This window comes from Monodelphis domestica, chromosome 1 (assembly GCF_027887165.1).
Source record: "Monodelphis domestica isolate mMonDom1 chromosome 1, mMonDom1.pri, whole genome shotgun sequence".
Taxonomy (NCBI): Eukaryota; Metazoa; Chordata; class Mammalia; order Didelphimorphia; family Didelphidae; genus Monodelphis; species Monodelphis domestica.
Window position 1 is genome coordinate 420787539 of NC_077227.1, and position 19808 is coordinate 420807346.

The window sequence follows — 19808 nt, forward strand, 5'->3', positions numbered from 1 at the left end:
TTGGTCCACTCAGAGCAGATTAGAACCAGCAATTGAGTAAAGGATTTGGAGGGTGAGCAGAAGGGGTAAAGCACAAACATTAATGATGAAAAGTGACTACTGACAATTTGAGGATAACAATAAAAAGCAGATACAATAACTCCTAAAATTCAATAGTCTATGGCCATTTAGTGAAGGGACAAATAGGCCTATGTAACTCAAGCATCCCCAAGGGCCTTGTTGTAGACCAGTTCTGAGAACATTTAGTATTTATAATGAGGACTACAAGCAACTTGAAAACCTTAAATTTTGTTCTTAAACCCTACTGAACAAAATAGGCATGTGCATAATATAATTGTGAAAAATTCCACAAAATTAGTTCACATCAAAAAAGTGCTCATGTGGAAAAACTTTATTCTCTGACAATACGGTGTTACTATATCCATTGTTTGAGGGGCGGGGAGAGGGGGAACTAGATCTATGATTTCCATTAGTGAAATGATCTCCAGGCAAGGAATTTATTCCACCAATGAAGATCAGTATTCTCTTTGCAAGTGATAGTCTTAGTTGCCTGGTACATTGAACAGGTAAATGATTTGCCCAGGGTCTGAGGTCAGCTCTCTATCTATATCTCCACACTGCCTCTATTCAATATTCTAAACTAGATTTTAAAAAAAATCTACTGAAGTCACTCCTTTGCTTCATCATGGAATGAGGTCATCCTGCGTTCTCAAAGCCTGGACCAGTGTAGTACAAACTCTTTCAGAGCTACAAAGTCTTAGATCATAGCTTTAAAACTGGAGGAAATCTCAGGAGTCATTTGGTCCAAGTCTCATATTTTATATCAGGGTAAACTGAGTCCCAGAGAGGCCAAGAGATATTCTCAAGGGAGCACAGGGAGTAGCATAAGTCAGTATGCAAACCTAAGTGCTCTAACTCCAAACCTGGCATTCTTTCTACTATTTTATGAGACCTTACATGAAATCAGCATTCCTTAAAGCACTGAAAAAAATAACATACAGAAATTGTTCCATGTATTTAAAGAACTATTCAAAGTTTGGAGAGAATCTTTCTCTACATACTATCTTCTGTATGTTATGATTAATTTTCTTCTTCAACGGAAAATTACATGGGAAATTACCATAGTCCTGGATAGAACTACAAGCATGTCTTACATTACTCCTGGGATGGAGGTTTCAATGGCAAAAGTGGCAGAACTCTCTAAGGAAATGATTTCTTTATGATAGTGATGAGAAACGGCAGGAGGAGGTATTTAACTCTCCCAGATAAGCATTTACTTACATGTACAGTGGCTAAGCCATTACTAAATCCAGTGCTGACAAGTAGGTTATCATTCAGAGGCACCTGAAAAGGTAGAGAAACACGGCTCTTATCACATGACATTGAAAAACAATGTCATATTTGGGATATATATTACAAATCTGCCTTGTGGGCTGCTGTAGTCCCCTCCATCAAAACACCACCTAGAGAGCCCCCTTGGAAGAGGGGCCCTTCTGCGTTTAGCTACTCTGGTTCTCCAATAGGAAGCAGTGTTTGCTTCCAGGACTGTACTTGAATTTGGCTACATTTCATGGGATATCACAACCTCAGAAGAAATACAATGGCAGTGGCCCAAAGCATAATGTAAAGATATAGTGGGAAAAGCAATTTGCTCCAGTAAATTACCTACCCTGACTTACACATAAAAAATATTATAAAAAATATCATTGAGGTCATATATGATTGGAACAGGAGGTTGGCCAGCCACAGAGTGAGGGTGATAGATGGCAGATTGTTAGTATTGGTATTGATGGACTATTACAAAGAGCCAGGGGAAGGCTCTAAGGTTTTTTTTGTGGCTCTTCTGTGAAGTTTTTATGCAGATATATGGAAAAGACTCACCTAGGATGATAGGGCATGGATGGGGGTATCTGCACTGGAGGAAGGAATATCCAAGATGATTATGTGTGCATTGACATTTATTTAGAGCTTGCTGAGTATGCCAGAAAAATAAAAATGAGTGTAAACCTCAAAATTTCTTAGACTTATAAATGTTGGAAATTTCACCATTGGGAAATTTCATACTTGAAAAATTTCCTATTGATAGTGGGTCTTGACTATTGGAATGTGAACCCCATTGGCATGGGAGGTTCCTTCTCCTCCCTTCTTAAGATTACTTTAGGACAGAAACCTTTTGCTGAACAATGGAAAGGACTTTGACCTATGCTTAAGCATAGAACAGGAATTTCTTTGAGTCATGATTGATTTTAGAATTGATACAATGGAGATACTTGGAATCAATCTCCACCCTACTCAGTCCTAACAGGATTGAGTAAGGGCTGCAGCATAGATCAAAATTTAATTATTCCAAGCTCTACCCTACTCAGGTTAACAGGATTTAGAAAGGGCTGTAGCAAAGGATCAAAGATTTAATTATTTGAAAATATGACTTTCAACAGACATGTGCAAAGCCAGAGACCTCTGGGCGGTCCTGGGTTAAGCTAGAGCCTCCATTGGCACAGGGAAATTGATGGACAGGTGATTGGTAGATGTGAGGACTGAGGGAAGGGAACTTGGATGGTTTCCTTAAGGATAGAGGGGTCTGAAGACTCGAGGAGGTGGAGGAGTTTGTCGGAGTGGTTGCGGTGTGCTCTGAGAAGCTTGGGCTGAAGGAAGCTGAAAGGGGGGGCCCCGGAGACTGTTTCTCCATTTTTGGTCACGTGAGTAATAGGGACTGATCTCCTTTCATTGCCCCAGCTATCTAAGGGCTTGGGCCTTTTGGCCCAGCCTAAACAGAAGGGGTATTTAAGCCCTATTCCCTTCTCTCCCCTTTCTCTCTCCCTCTATCTCTCTATCTCTAATTCCTTTCTTCCTCCTGTTTGTAATTAAAACTCCATAAAAGGTTGACGGCTGACTTGAGTTTTCATTAAGGAATTACATAGCTGAATTCCTTGGCGACCTTAAATTAATATATATCAGTCTTTTAAAAGTGATTTCCTTGTCACATGAGTTAATACTCAAATGTTTCCTTATGGCCATGTTGGCATTCCTATGTAGTCAACTCATTCTCTTTGGGAAAATAACCTAAATCAATGCACATAATTACAAGTTTGCATTTTTAAAAGATCAGATTTTTTTTTGGTGTCTTATAGAGGCTTCACAATCAGTGTAACAGTTTTCATTGGTCCTAAAGTATAGGAACATAGGATGAAACTCCCAAATGAGTAAAAAGCCACATGGTGTAATCTAAAGTAAAAGTAAGGCCAAAAATATATAATAAATATTATAAATATATAATTTAACATATTTAATAACTAATGATTTTTAATGTTTAATTAAATAATTAATATAATAATAATATTATATTATTATTATATAATAATAATAAAGATATTATAAATAAAGCCAAAGACCTTTACTTACATCAAAGAAAATTGGTTTCAAATCCTAGTTTTGATACTCAGTGGGTGTGTGACTCTGGGAAAGTCACTTAACTTTTCTAAATCTCATTTCCCTTACTTGTAAAGGTGTAAGGGAGTTGGACTAGACATCCTCTGAGATGTCTTCTAGCTATCAGTCTCTGACACTTATTTTTTATCCCTCTGTGACTTTGAAATCCTCCCTTTTATCTCTGCCCAACTTTTCTTTCAGTCTATAGGATTTTTTTTTAATTTAAATTTAATAATGATCGAAAATAGAGGTCAAATCCAGCATAAACTCCCCCCCTATTTGCCACCCAGAAGTTGCACTCCCTTTCTTGAAGTGCAGTTGAGCCCATTTCCTTGATAGTAACCAGATAATATGACAAAAGTAACCAGATGGGAGGGAAGGTCACATAGCTCATGGGAGGCAAGTGGAGAAGACTAGTTCCCATGCCTCCTGACTTCTGGTTTAATAGCCTTTCTATTGTGCAACACAGCTTCTCACAGTGAAAACCAAGCAGTGAAAGTTTCCCTTAATATTCATCTTTGATCTTCCAAATAATTTTAGGTCTAGAAGACCATAAATTAGCTGCAGGTATCTATTTTGCCTGTAGGTATATTTTATATTTTAATCAATGATTGGGATAAAGGGGATAGATAACATGCTAATCTTGCAAATGTCTCCTTAATAAAAATAAAGTATTGTATCTGGATTCAAAAAGTCAATTCCCCAAGTAAACAGAGTTGGGGAAGCCGGTGAAAATAGACTAAATGGCAGTTCTTGTGAAAAAGATCTGCTTTGGTGGGGCAGCAGCAGGTTGGAAATGAGTTTTGTAGATTATGCTAAAAATGAGTCAATACTTTGATATGGAAATCAAAATGTCAATATGATCATAGAAGCTGTGCCCAGAATAAGGAAAGTGAAGTATTATTTGCTTTGTCCTAGTTAGAGCACCTTAGGGAGTTGTGTTCAGTTGCTCTATATTTTAGGAAGGAAACATAAACTAGAGAAAGGATGACCATGTAGCCAATGGTCCTAGAGCTTTAAAATCATGCTCTTAGAAGATGGGTTGAAGCAACTGACAATGTTTAGCTCAGAGAGACATCCTTTATGTTTAACTTACTTTTCTTCATCCACAAGTGTCCCTATAATCTATTTTTAATGTCCTTTCTGAGTCAACTTAGAAGTCGTGATGGAGTTCAACTTTAATTTCTTTCTTTTTGATTTTTTAATTTTTTCTTATAGTTACCTCTACTGGTCTTCCAAGGAAATTCTGATCCGTCATTTTGTAATGGAGCAAGTCACCTTTGTGTTTGTAGGAAATTTTGATGTCCATGTTCAGTCGATGTCTCTTAAGCAGGAGTGAATACTTAGTCAGGGCCTCAATGGCATTAATTGTATCCTGGGGGAAGAATAAAGGAAGAGCTATATGATGACCAAAATAATTGTTTAGATTTGTTTAACTCTTTATAATACCAAAACCATATTTATCTCCAATATGACATCTGTTTCAATGCAAAATAGTAGCTAGATGGCAAGTTTATGGAGATATAGACTTAGTTAGCAAGGCTTTAATTAAAATTCAGTCTCAGAAATTTATCAGTTGTGTGACTCTTGGTAAGTCATTTAGCTCCTGTTTGGCTCAGTTTCTTCATTTGTAAAATTGGATTATAATACCTACCTCTCAGCGTCATTGTAAGGTAAAATGAGATCATTTTGGAAAAGTGCTTTGAAAACCTTAAGGCACCATATAAATACTAGCTATTATCATTTTAACTATGTTTGGGTTACAGTCATCATAAGTCATTTTACAAAACCATAGAGTCAGTTCAGATTATTAAGATGTTTTCCCCTGAAGCTAGTTGTATTTATGATCATACCTTTTTTTAAAAAACCAACCAACCAACCAACCAACCCCATATTCTGTCTTAGAATTGATATTAAGGATTGGTTCCAAAGCAGAAAAGCAGTAAGGGCTTGTGTGAAGTGTCTTGGCCAGGGTCACATAGTTAAGAAGTATCTGAGGTCACATTTGAACCTAAGACCTCCCATCTTTAGGCCTTTCTCAATCTACTGAACTACCTAGATGTCCCATGATTAAAGTTTCTGAAGCAAATATTCCTTTGTAAAAGCTAATCTGTTAATGATCGAATAGAACAGGGTACAGGGGACCACTTCTACACTTGAGGCAACACCACTGATGAGGGCTCACTCAAGCCATTTGCAGGGAGCCTACATACCTCCACCCACCTTAAGCATAGTAGAGGACCCTGAAGGAGGGGCGAAATCTAACCGACCTAGCATTCAGACAGTGCGGCCAGTACAGTCAATGTTAGATCTGTACACAGAAGGTGTGCCTAGCTGGAGACAGACCTTAAGAGCTGTTGGATGGATATGGAGAAGAGAGAGAAGGTCTGGATCAGAGGGTTCTGAAGCTAGAATCTATGAACTTGACTTTTGTTTTTAAAACATTTTGATAATTATATTTCAATATAATTGGCTTCCTTTGTATTCCTGTGAATTTTAATTTTTGCATTTAAAAACATTTTCCGAGAAGAGTCCATAAGATTTCCCTAGGCTAACAAAGAAGTACATAAAACAAAATCAGTTAATTCTCCTGGGCTACTCTGAGAGCAGTCTAGGGTTCCTGGAGAGCTGGATGTTGTGGCATGTCGAAGTTAGCTAATACTTGACCGAGGTCAGAGTTGATCATTAAATTTTCTGTGGAATCATTCATACTTTGGAACTAGGCAACAACTACAAATCAAGGATTAGTTGATTCTTTTCTTGATTATCTAGACTTCCAAAAGTGATTACATTTTTAACAATTCAGATTAAATATAAAATTGGGTCCTGTATACATTTTTTTCAGAGAGCCAGTTATTAAACATTTACTACTACATTCCCTCTGTATGGGAGAAATCCTTTACATTCATGCAGAACTCCAGGAAACATCTTGGTCTTATGTAGCAATACTGGAATGGCAGCTCCTGAACCAAGTAGAAGAATTTGGAGACCAGGCAGAAGGATTTAGGGACCAAAGAAGTTTGGAGACCAATTTGAAATTGGAGCCAAGATGCAACAGCCATGATATGGAGGCGCAACCTTGATCCTTGCTTGTCAACTGGTACCATGAGAAGTGTGGATTACTCCAAGTCAGTATAATACAGGGGTCACAGTGTTAGACACTTGGAGTAAAAAAATCTGAATTAATATCTTGCCTCATGTATTTTCTAGCTGTGTGACTTCTCTGAACCTCAGTTTCCTCATCTGTAAATGGACTTGATCTCTGAGGTCCCTTTAAGCTCTAAATCTATGAGCTCTCTAGATCTCAATTTTCTTGTCTGTAAAATGAGCAGATTGAACTAGGTGATTTGTAAGGTCCCCTATTATCCAATGGTCTATTGAAATAACATATTTTTATGTTTCTAGTGGCTACTGGAGGGAGCAAAGACATGGAAATATCTGGTATATGAGGGATCATGGAAATAAAGGATAAGGAAAAGTTTTAAGAAATATTACCTGGGTGGAATAAAATCCGCCTCCATATCTTTGTTCTTCAGACAACCATCTGATAACAGGCTTAGCATAATTTATGTCACTCAAAAGTAGAATTGAAAGTAAAGCATATGCTGTGGTTTCTACCATCTGGGCTGTAGCAACAGTCGGAACAGTGGTATCTTTATTATTAAAATCACTTTTCCAAAAACGATAAATGGGTGGATTGCCTTAAAAAATGAATAGAAGGTAAATTTACTGAAAGCATGTAGAATATAAATTCCTAGGATCTCTTTCCTGTCTCTGCCACTTAGTATCTGTACCAGTCATTTAAGACTTGCATTCAAATCCTGTCTTTACACTTACTACCTTGTGACCTTGGGTAAGTCACTTATCATCTGTGTTGTAATTTCAAAATGAACTGGAGAAGGAAATGGCAAACTACTCCAGTAGCTTTGCCAAGAAAACACCAAATGGGGTCCCATTAATTCTAAATCTATGATCTAGATTATATCTATATCTATAATCTATGATCCTATCATCCCCCCAATTCCACTAAACAAAATGTAACATTGATAGAGAAGTGGATAAATAAATCATAGTACATTAATGTAAATAGATATTATAATACCATCCTTTGTAATCTTGTGTATTTTATTTTATGCATTAGAAACATTCTGAGAAGGGATTCATAGGGTTCACCAGGCTGATAAAGAGGACCCTGACCCCAGAAAGAATAAGACCCTTGCACAGAAAAAACAGACTAAGGTCCCTGGAGAGATAGAAGAATCTACTATGTCCAGGTAGGTCCCCAGGAAACCTATTAGTCTTGGCAGCACGCAAATATCACTAGCAGTAGAGTTTCTGGAAGAGTTTGGACAAGCAGAAGGATCCAGGAACTAAACAAGGGAATTTATGGGCCAAGTATGAATTGGAGTCAAGAAGCAGGAAATGACAGAGCCAAAGTATAGATGCAAATATTTTACCCTCACTTCTTTCTTTTAAAACTTCATGTGTGATAGATAGCATTTACAAATTAAAGTATAAGCTTCTTAAGGACAAGGATCTGTGTCTTTTTACTATTTATATAATAATGGTATTAAAACATTTTAATAATAATTTATGAATTACTTTCATAGCAACAACTTTGGAAAATAAATCACAAATAGATTTGATCAATGGAACTGATTCATTTGGTTTATTCCCTCAATCAACCTAATGAGGTCATAGGGTATGGGCCCGAGAGGTTCACCCTTTGGGGAGTGTATCTCCTGGTACCTTAACAATAAGACACAAAGAACTCCTATTGATTGTCTGGCTAAGATTTGGGACAAGCTTTTATCAAAATACCCACTACTCCTAACTGTAGTCAATAAAAACAACTTGGGATACCATTTTCCTCTTCCTTGTACTCTGAGCTTTCAGAAGACAAACCAGTGCCAACATAGCAGCATTTGTGGGGTACAGTGGAGTAGAGAACCTGTGGCATTTGCAGACTTTCCTGCCCCACAGGAACAGTTGGTGGTGAGTTGGAGCAGAATGACATGGCAAAGATAGGGATGTGTTGAGCCCATACCTCCTGTGAAGAGGAGGGGAGATTTTTGAATATCCAGGCAGAATGATCCTCGAATCTAGCCTTCTAGTCAAAGAAGAAAGATAACTGGGGAGCACCAGCTTTGCCTCAGAGGCAGCCCCAAGTTTGAGAGTTAGGCAAGTTGAGAATATATTTAGAGAAAAAAAATTTCCTAACACAGCATATTCCTTAAAAAAAGAAGAAAAGAATCCACATAGCTTCTGCATAGTATCCTGCTCAGAGAGTAAAGTCAATAAGTTACATGGACAGTGCTAGATCAAGAGGAAGGGAATTGTTTGTTCAGCTGTCCCCAATGTATGTTTGCTTTCTGGGGGGAAACCCTAACAACAGGGTGACTCTCTAGGTTTGGTGGGGAGGAAACTGTGTGGGACTCTGGGAAAATGAGACTTGTCAATGTCAAAGGTCTGTCCCAATAGCAAACCCAAGTTCAATTGACTTCGTGGGAGAGCTGATAGGCTATTGAGTGCTTTGTGTGCTTTCTGTATCTGTGGATGGTATCCGATGAAGCTTTTGCATCTTCTGAATTGGGGTTGGGGTAAAATGAAGCCTGTTTCACCCTCAATTTGCTTATGCTAACTTGGCTTTTTATAGGAACTGGGGGGCCCTTTTACTATATTTGGGGAAGCTCAACCATGAGCTCTAGCATGAGCAGATTAGAAGTTTTCCTGCAATAACTTCAGAGAGAGAACAAGAAGCCAAGAGAGATAATGACCCATCATGGTAAATCTCTAAGATTGGATCCCAGACTGTGTGAACCTATAGGTTTGGGGGAGCCTTGAGCTATTGTTATTATTCCCTTGAAGGACAGTAAGTCTCAAAGAGGTTAAGTGACTTGTTCAAGATGATTCAGTTAGTGAGTTGTAGAACTAGGACTTGAGCCTGGGTCTCCTGACTTGCAGCCATTCCCATCCTCATTCTATGGCTGTGTTTCTCTCAGTGACTAATAAAGGAACTCAGGCATGGGAAACAATTAATAACTAATTATGGAATGGAGGAATCAATGGTCATACCTTTCACAAAAGCTTCTTTCTTCAGCTTTGAAAAGATTGTCCGAGAAGCAGGGTGAGATGTAGTCCCAAGGGCCAGAGCGTAAGACGAGATGGCCAAAGTGAAAGTGCTCTGCGCATCTGGAGCATGTTCATGGAGGAAAGACTCAGCCTTGATAATCCCATCATTGATTTTCTAAATAAGTGAAGAAGATACACTGGTCACATTGCCCAGTGTTATCATGGCAGCTGACACCACCTACCCATACATATGCAGAAGGAACATAGAGACTTTTATTTCATAAGACACTCCATGTCTCAGCTACAGGCATTCCCTCTGGCCATACCCCAGCCTGGAATACTCTACCTTCTCTGCTCCAATTATTGGCCTCCCTTGTTCCTCTGAAGTCCCAACTAAACCCCACCTTCTGAAGGAAGTCTTCCCCAACCCCTTTTAATTCTAGCACTTTCTCTCCTAATTTTTTATTTATCCTGCATATACCTTGCTTTGTATAGCCTCAGCCTTTGGACTCCAAAGCCACATGAGGGTACACCGTAAATGAAACTGCACAAAGACAATAGTCATTCTCGATCACTGAGAGACTACTACTACTGTTGTCCCCATCATTAGATTATAAATTCTTTGAGGGCAGAGACTGTCATTTAACTCTTTTTGTATCCCAACTAAAATAGCACAGGGTCTGGCACATAACAAGCACTTAATTAATGTTTAATTATTGATTAATTTCATCTTTTTTAATTACTGGGGGATGTTCCCAGAGCTAAAAAGACAGGGGCAAGAACTACTCTTCACATTAAGTAGGACCACTTAGGAAAATAAATAGGCAAATAGAAAAAAGTAGACCAGGTGTCAAAATACTTGAATTCTGGATATTCGTGATAATAATAACAACAAAAATTGGCATTTAAGGTTGAAAAAAACAGTTTACAAATATCTCATTTTATCTTAACAAAAACCCTGAGGGGAAGTTGTTATTATTTGTCCTCATTTACAGCTGAAGAACCTGAGGCAGATAGTAATTACATGACTTGCCCAAGGTCACACAGCTAGTAAGTGTCTGAAACAGGATTTGAACTCAGGTGTTCCTAACTCTAAGACCAAAATTCTATCCACTAGATCAACTAGCTGCCTACCATATTTTCTTGATATCAGTTGGTTGAAGGTTATTTGATGGGAACAGTATAAGGTGATCAGGATGTTGAGAAGAGTAAACTGATGATTAACCATATGACTTTACTTGTTGTTTGGTTGTGCCCAATTCTTTGTGACCCCCTGGATCATAGCCTGTTCATGAGATTTTCTTGGCAAAGATACTGGAGTAGTTTGATATTTCCTTCTCCAGTAGATTAAGGCAAAAAGAGGTTAAGTTCAGGGTCACACAGCTAGTGAATGTCTGAGGTCAGATTTTAACTCAGGTCTCTCCAACTCCAGGACCAATACTCTACTACTTAGCCACATAGCTACCTGACTTGAAAGTCAAACCAAAGAACAGAATTGAAAGAGATCTTATGGATCCAAATCTTATGCAAAACATGACCCTTTTAAATGAGAGATCCAACTTGAATGCTTCCAGATCTGGAAATCAATGATGGTAATTAAATTCATGGGAACTGATGAGGTTCCAAGAGAGTATGGCAAAGAAAAGAGAAGAGAACACAGGACAGGGGAATGACATGGATGGCTGACTACTCATCAGAGGAGACTGGGAAGGAGCAATTTTGTGGAAATTAGGGAAAAAAAACAATTAATGGCTAGATGGTGGACCAAAAACTTCTTTTTTCCCTTGATACTTGAGAGAGAACTTGCAACATTCTCTGTCATCATTGGATTCGTGAGATTTGTAGCCCATCAAATGTACTATTTTCCACTCCTTTGGTCAGCAAATTCCTACTATTTCCTCTCCTAATGCCCATGATGAAGTTGCTGTCTCCTTTTTCTGCCATTATTCCTCATTGCTTCAGTCTCATACACCTTAGCACACCCTCCACCCCCACAATGAGTCTCAATTCTTCTTTGTCCTTCCTTTCCATTGTGCCTCCTGAAACCTTCATTCTATCATTAACAAACTTTCCTTCATTTTAGATTTCTTCCTTTGATTTTGAACATTCTTACGCTCCCAGGGACCTGACTGTCCCCCCAAAACACTAAGACCCTGGTCACCCTTCCTAATATTGAATGTCTCTTCTCACACATCACTTCCTTCTCTCCCCCACCACACACACACCTCTGAAATTCTGGTTGAAAAGAAATACTCCTAATTCTTTATTGCCTCTACCAAATTCTCCTGCTGTCACCATTCAGCAACATTATCTTTGGAGGTCATCCTACCTGTCTGTTACTCTATCCAAATCCTGGTTGCAGTCATCTATAAGTCCCACAGCCATTTTTTCTCCTTTCTCAAAAATTCTAGTAAATAGTTTCTAGTCTTTCTTTTCACCTATGCATATATATATATATTTTAATTTTTAAAACTATACCTCCTGCCCTTAGTAATATCTCTAAGACAGAAGGGCATGGGCTAGGCAAATAAGCTTAAATTACTTGCCTAGGGTCATATAGCTAGGAAGTGTCTGAGGCCAGGTTTGAACTGAGGCCCTCGACTCCAGGGCTGGAACTCTATCTACTGAGCCACCTAACTGTCCTGGATTTTAATATGCATATCAATGTCTCCTCAAATATTTGTGCTCCACAATTCATTAATCTCAATTCCCAGGACCTTCATCTTTATTTTATTTTACTCATATACAACAAAGATTAAAATTCCTTGATTACACCAAAATTTCCTATCTATTTTCCCCATCTTTCTGTCTTAATCTTTTTTTGTCTTTACTGTGACCTCTCCTCATTCTATCTTTCCATCCTCTCGCAGTCCATAACACCTTTCAAAGCCTCATTGAAAGTCTTGATTCTAAAGTTTACCAGTTGCTTGTTATCCTATCCTTAGTACTCTACTCCTGAACTCCTTGTATTCTAGCCTTATTGCCACTCATATTTTATTAAATTCCATACTTCCTGTACCTTTTCTCTTCCTAAACACAACCTGCTGAATACTATCAGAGAAAATAATTTAGTTGATCTAATTTCTACAGTAATCCTTTTATTCTTACCACTGAATTTTTTGTTGATATATTTTGATGAAGGTGATAATGATGAAGGAGAAGAAAAAGAAGAAGAAGGGAGAAGAAGGGAGAAGAAAGAAGGACTTAACACTCCTTAGTCTCTAGTGTAGAATGCAAACTCCATAACTTTTCATTTAAGGCTTTCCTTTATATGATTCCAATATGCCTTTCCAACCTTATTATTCATCTTTCATATGTTCTATGTTCCATCCAAACCGGTGTATTGGCTGTTTCCTAGACATGATCTCCCATTTCCTGTCTGTTTTGTACAGGCTATTTCCATTCCATGCCTGGAATGCATTTTCTCCCTGCCTTTATCTCTTAGAATCTCTGGCTTCCTTAAAGTCTACCTTTATGATCCCCCATCTGTTAGTTTTCTTCCTTCTCAAATAATCATGTATGTATTTACCTGCTTGCATGTTGTATCCCAAGTAAAATGTAAGCTTTTTGAAGGCAGGGACTGTTTATCACTCTTCTTTGTATTGCTAGGACTTATATACACAGCCAACTCTAATACATACTAATTGAATTAGAACAGATTAGCAAAAGAGCCTCCTGTCTGAAGACTACCGGAAAAGTGTTTGAATATGGACCAGGCTTGGCAATAGTACATGAAGATCAACCTAATAAATTAGAGAGAGACTGTGATCTCTACTGGTGGAAGGACTATTCACACCTATAAAATGATAGTTTTTTGAGGTATAGAAGGAAAAAAATCAGTGTGTTTGTCTCAGCACAGTTTTTCTAGGATATCTAGATCTTTTCAGGTCCTGTTTCTATCATCCATTGCATTTGCTTTTTCACTCAACTTCTCCTCACCATCTGATTTGATAAGCATTTCATCTATGTCTTAATCTTCTATTGTTTTAAAATGGTAGATGGAAATGAATCAAGGAGAAAGCCCTGCAGTATATGCATAAACTGATGAGTGGTCTTTTGTTAGCTAGGCACATGGACCAAATTTGGGTGATGGGTGTATGTATCAAACTTAAAAACCACTTACCTCAGTTGGGCATATTTCCAATGACTTTCTCATTCCAATAAGAGTAAAGGCTGTGAGATAGATAGCTTTTTCTTTTGTGTCTTTAGGTATGGCACCCTAAAAAACAAAAATAGCAATAGCAGCAACAACAAACAATTTAAGTAGGATGCATCTTCAATATTATCAAAATATTCATCATTGCCTCAGGTGTAGACATTCCCTCTACTAACACTGACACTAACACCTTCAAAACCAATTTAGAGAGAGGAAGCCAGGCATGGTGGATAGAGAAAGGTCTCAAAGTGAGAAAGGTCTGATTTCAAATCCTGTCTATAATACACACTGTCTTTGTAATCCTGAGTAAATCATTTATCTTCTAGGAAGCGTTCTGAGATTATAAATTGTAGAAAAGGTTCCGACCTGTATTGCTAGAGAGTTCTCTATACCAAAGAAATGATAGGTCTAAGCCCAATCCCTGTTCAGGAGACCTTTGTGATTCATGGTTTTGTTGTTGTTCAGTCATTTTTCAGTCATGTCCAACTCTTTGGGACCATATTTGCAATTTTCTTAGCCAAGATATCGGAATAATTTGCCATTTCCCCCTCCAGCTCATTTTATAGATGAGGAAACTGAAGCAAATGGGGTTAAGAGACTTGCCCAGGATCACCCAGCTAGGAAATGTCTGAAGCCAGACTTGAACTCAGGAAGATGATATGGCTGCCCAATTTATGGTTCAGAAATTCCCAATGGAATATCTAGAATACATAGGGTCAGGGTTTTAGACCGCTAAATAATGAGTGAAGTGGGAAGATCACTAGATTGTGGGAGAAGGGAGACCTGGTTTAAGTCCAGCTTTCTCTGCCATTTATTAGCTGTGTGACTGATAGTAAGTCATCTAATTTCTTCAAGCCAGAGTTTCCTCTTTGAACCTCAGATTTCTCATCTGTAAAAGGAGGATGACAGTCCTTTAATTTAACTATCTCTAAGGGAGGGGAAAGTGTTATATGAACTATGAAGGATTATATGATCAGGAGCTATTAAACTCTATAGTCATACAGACCTTGTTTGTACCTTGTAGCTCTAGACTCCAAACAAATATCCCTACTTAGCTAATATCTTCATCCTACAGTTTGGTTTTACCGCCCACCTTAGCTAAATTATAGTATTTGTGGACTCTGCTATTTATGACATTTCATGAGCCTGTTGCTGTAAGTGCCTGATGCGAGGGGGCCAACTCTCCTTTTCAGAGTATGTCAGGTATTCTGTGACTGTTTCTTGTATTTTTTACTGTTGGTGAAGAAAAAACAACAGTCTTTTGATTGGCTGCTAAGCCAGAACTGAGTGTGCATGCAAAAAGCACTAATGTTAGGCCAAAGAGATTTCTCTCTCTGTCTCCTTTGAAGTGAGGAATAGCAACTGCTGTGGAAGAGGGGCAGTGTTGGAGGACTCCATCCCCATAGGGAGAGTGGGATGTTAGAATATCTGTAGAAGATAGCCTTTGGCACCCCTTCTTTCTTCAGAGGGAGACATTTCTAAAAGGACTAAGCATTTTCTTTTTTCTTCTTGACACATGCTCCAACATGAACTGCAGGCTCAGATTGGTTCAAATAGATAATTGCTCTTATATGTTTAGTTTTCTTACCTGTAATTTCACTGGCTGATAGTCAGAATTGTCCTTGAAAGATCCATTTTCCAACTGACATTTCTCAATTAGCCACCATAATGAATTGCAAATTGAATTTTTGTCCTGTGGTATATATTTATTTACCTGTCCAAATATTCTTAAGGCAAGAGCTGTAAACCTGTCAAAAAGAAAGCCAAATAAAAATAGCAAAGAATGAAAAAATTCAATGCTGTCAGGGCTTTGGGGAAATAGGCAATCTAATACATTATTGGTGGGAATGAAAATTGGTATAAACATTTTGGAAAGCAATATGGCAATATATATAGCAAGTCATAAAACATCGTAATTTTAACTTGGGATTTCCATCTCTTGGAATTTTATCCTAGAAATATTAAACAAAAGAAAATAAGTCTAAAATGTAGCAAACTATTCATAGTTTCTAATTGTTAAGAGAACAAAAATTTGAAAACAATTGACATATCTAGTGTTGGATGAAATAGATTATTGTAATCAAGCTCCATAAATGATACCATAAAAAGATAAATAATAAGCATATAAACACAGAATCTTTTGGGGGAAATATTTTACTTTTCCCCCAATTACATATAAAAACAATTTTTTAAACTTTTGGTTTTTTAAAAATTTTAAGTCTTGAATCTTCACCCTCCCTCCTTTTGCCTTCCTTCTGCTGATATGGTAAGCATTCTGATATAGATTGTACATATGCAATCATGTAATACATTTTTTCATATTAATCCTTTTGTGGAAGGAAATTCAAACAAAAAAGTCAAGAAAGTTAAAAAAAAAAGTTTGGTCTCAATTCAGATTCCATCAATTTTTTCTCTGGAAGTGGATGGTATTTTTATCAGGAGTCTTTTGAGATTGTTTTAGATCAGTAATAGCGAACCTATGGAATAGGTGCTAAAGATGGCACACACAGAGTTCTCTGTGAGCTGTTCTCTGTGAGGGCACGAGTGCTGCCCTCTCCCCTACCTACCCCAGACCTCATTACTAGAAAGCCAGAGTGACTCAGAGCAGAGCTGTTCTCTTCTTCCTCTCCATGAACCTGAGGACATTTACCTGCTCTTCTGCCCAGCAGCCCAATGGGAGTGCTTCCTCCCTTCTCTATCTGGTGTAAGAGGGGGGCCTATATGAGTTGGGGGGGGCAGATGCTGCACTTGATCTCTGGGGGAGTGGACACAGTACTTGGTTTGGGAGGTGGTGACAGGGCCCAGCACTCCATCTCTAAAAGGTTCGCCATCACTGTTTTAGATCATTGTATTGCTAAGAGTAGCCAAGTTATTCACTGTTGTTCATCATGCAATATTGATGTCACTGCATGCAATATTCTCCTGGTTTTACTTACTTAATTCTGCATCAGTTCATGCCTTTTCAGGCTTTTCTGAGCTCCTTATGCTAATCATTTCTTATAGCACAATAGTATTCCATTAGGATCATCTATAACTTATTCATGGGTATTCCCTCACTTTCTAATAATTTGCCACCAGTAAAAAAAGTGCTTTAAATATTTTTTTTGACATATTGGTCCTTTTGCTTTTTATCTCCTTTGGGAAACAAAACTAATAGTATTGTTGAGTTAAGGGGTATGCATGGTTTTATAGACCTTTGGGCATAGATGCAAATTGCTCTCCAGAATGGTAAATCAGTTTGCAATTCCCCCAACAGTACATTGATCTCAATTTTCCCACATACTCTCTAAATTTTGTCATCTTCCATTTCTGTCATAATAGCCAATCTGATAGGTGTAGGGTGGTAGCTCAGAGTTATTTTAATATGTATTTAGTGCATTTTTGTGATTTAGATTAGTGATTTAGAGCATTTTTCACATGACTATATATAGTTTTTATTACTTTGTTTGAGAACTGCCTGTTCATATCCTTTGACCCTTTACCAGTTGGGGAATGACTTGTATTCTTACATATTAAACTCATTTCTCTATGTTTTTGAGAAATGAGGTCTTTATTAGAGAAAATTAGAAATTTTTTTATGATTACTGTGTATAACTCTCCATCTTATTTCCCATTTGTCCTTTTCACTACCCTTTCATTCTGTTCATCCTATAAAGTATTTAATTTCTAACCACTGCATCTTTCAATTTGCCCACTTTTCTATCAGCCTACTCCCTCTTATTTCCTTTTCCTCCTACTTTCCTGTACGGCCAGTTTGATATCTCTACTTAATTGGTCATATATGTTCTTCCCTCTTTGAGCCAATTCCAATTACAGTAAAGTTCAATTACTCCCCTTCTTGTCTCCCCCATCTTCCCCTCCACTGTGAACCCTTTTATGTCTCTTATATGTGCATAATTTGCTCCACTCCATTCTCCCCTTCCTCCTCCCAATACATCCCTCTTTCTCATGGCTTAATTGATTTTAACTTTATACCATCCCATTATATTCAACTCATACCCTCACCCTCTGTCTATGTATACTACTGCTAACTGCCCTAATAATAATAACGTTCTTAGGTATTATAAGAATCATCTTCCCATGTAAGGATACAATTAGTTTAATCTTATTGAATATCTTCTGATTTCTCTTTCCTGTTTACCATTTTATGCTTCTCTTAAGATTTGTATTTGAGAGACAAATTTTTCATTAGCTCTGGTCTTTTCATCAGGAATGTTTGAAAGTCCTTTATTTCATTGAATATCCCTTTTCCTCCTGAAGGGTTATGTTCAGTTTTGCTGGATAGGTGATTCTTGGTTGAAATTCTAGCTCATTTGTCTTCAGGAATATCATATACCAGGCCCTCTAATCCTTTAATGTAGAAACTGTGGCTCCATAATATTTGAGTTGGGTTGTGTGTGTGTGTGTGTGTGTGTGTGTGTGTGTGTGTGTGTGTAGTTTGGCTGCTTGCAATATTTTCTCCTTGATTATGGAGTTCTGGAATTTGGCTATAATATTCCTAGGAGTTTTCCTTTTGGTTTTCTTTCAAGAGGAGATCAGTGTAATCTTTTAATTTCTACTTTACCCTCTGTTCTAGAATTCAGGGCAGTTTTCCTTAATAATTTCTTGAGAGATGATGTCTAAGTTCTTTTTTTCATCATGGCTTTCAGGTAGTGCAGTAATTCATAGACTATATCTTTTGGATCTATTTTCTAGATCAGTTATTTTTTCCAGTGAGATATTTTGCATTTTCATCCATTTTTTCCCCATTCTTTTGGCTTTGTTTGATTGTTTTTTGATATGTCTTAGAGTTATTAGCTGCTTCTTTCCCCAATTTTTCTTCTACCTCTCTTATTTGATTTTTAAAATCCCTTTTGAGCTAATCCATAAATTCTTTATGGGCTTGAGACCAATTCATATTTTTCTTAGAGGATCTGGATGCAGCAGAATATTGACTTTGTTGGCTTCTTCTGAGTTTGTGTTTTGGTCTTCCCTGTCAGCAAAATGAGTTCCTTTTTTTTTTTGCCAGTTTTTCAGTCTCTTTCTTGTCTCTTAACTTAAGATAATTGTTAAAGACAGGCTCTATTCCTAAAGGGAGTACCATTATAAGTTTCAGGTTCTTTGTGTAGCTGCCTTCAGAGCTAACTCTGAGGATCTATAAGTTTTCAGTTCTTCCAATGTGGTATGATCCAAGGAGTAGTGTTTTTAATATTCTCCCAGCCTGTGCTCTGGTCTATGAGCAACCACAAGTGCTCTTTTCCACCTTGGAACTGTGACAAGGGTATATTCTAGTGTTCTTCCTTGCCCTGGAACCATGACCCAGGACTACAACCTGGATCTAAGTATGGACAATGTAATAGTCTTGCTCTCAGAGCCAGCAAAGGGACCCCTATAATAGTCTTTGGAGTAGCTGTCCAACTCATTTTACTGTCTGTGGCTGAGAGCTCTGGAAGCCTTTGCTGCTGATTCAGTCGCCACCAAGGCCTGTGCTTAGCTTGCTGAAATGAGGTGTGCTTGGTGTGCTGGTCTGTGCTCCACTTCAATTCTGGTATGATGGACCTCTCATACCAACCTTCTAAATTATTTTAGGCTGAAAAACTGTTTCATCCTATCCTTTTGTGGGTTATGCTGCTTCATAATTGATTTTGAGGCATAATATTAAAGTTCTTTGGAGGGTGATTTGGTAGAGAACAAATGGGTTAATATATCTTCTTGCCATCTTCGTTCAGAGAGAATCTTTTGAAGGAAATGATGTAAAGTAAGAACAGGAGGATCAGAAATGGATCATATTGGTTTAAACTATATAAGAGATTTGAGAGAGGCAATGGGAGCATGGTGCATAGTGAACTGGCCTTAACACCAGAAAGTTTGGGGTTTGAATCATCCCAGTCCTGTCTCTCAACATCCTACTGACTGAGTGGTGACAATGTGCAAGTCACTTAACTACTCAGGGTTCTAAGCAGTTCTCTATTCTAGAAGATGCCTAACTGCATTAGTAGAAATTTTCCTTCTCCAGGAGCTCCTTATACCAATGAAATCACAGGTTCGGACTATATAACTTATGTAAGAAAAGGAAGGAACAAAGGAAGAAAGAAGAGAGAAAGAAGCAGAAAAGAAGAGGGAGGAAGGAAAAAAGGTTGATCATATACACCATGGGTCATTCCAAGACCTT

General features: G+C 37.8%; 1 protein-coding gene across 1 annotated transcript in view; it reads right to left on the minus strand.

The window, feature by feature from the left end:
* The window catches only part of C5 (complement C5), a 115966-nt gene that overhangs the window by 30444 nt on the left and 65714 nt on the right, over positions 1–19808 (minus strand). The window contains exons 26-31 of the mRNA XM_056812030.1: positions 15246–15405; positions 13625–13720; positions 9505–9676; positions 6925–7130; positions 4652–4804; positions 1282–1344 (exon numbers count right to left, since the gene is read on the minus strand). Of these exons, the coding sequence (XP_056668008.1) occupies positions 1282–1344; positions 4652–4804; positions 6925–7130; positions 9505–9676; positions 13625–13720; positions 15246–15405 (850 nt within the window). The remainder of the gene's footprint in view (positions 1–1281; positions 1345–4651; positions 4805–6924; positions 7131–9504; positions 9677–13624; positions 13721–15245; positions 15406–19808) is intronic.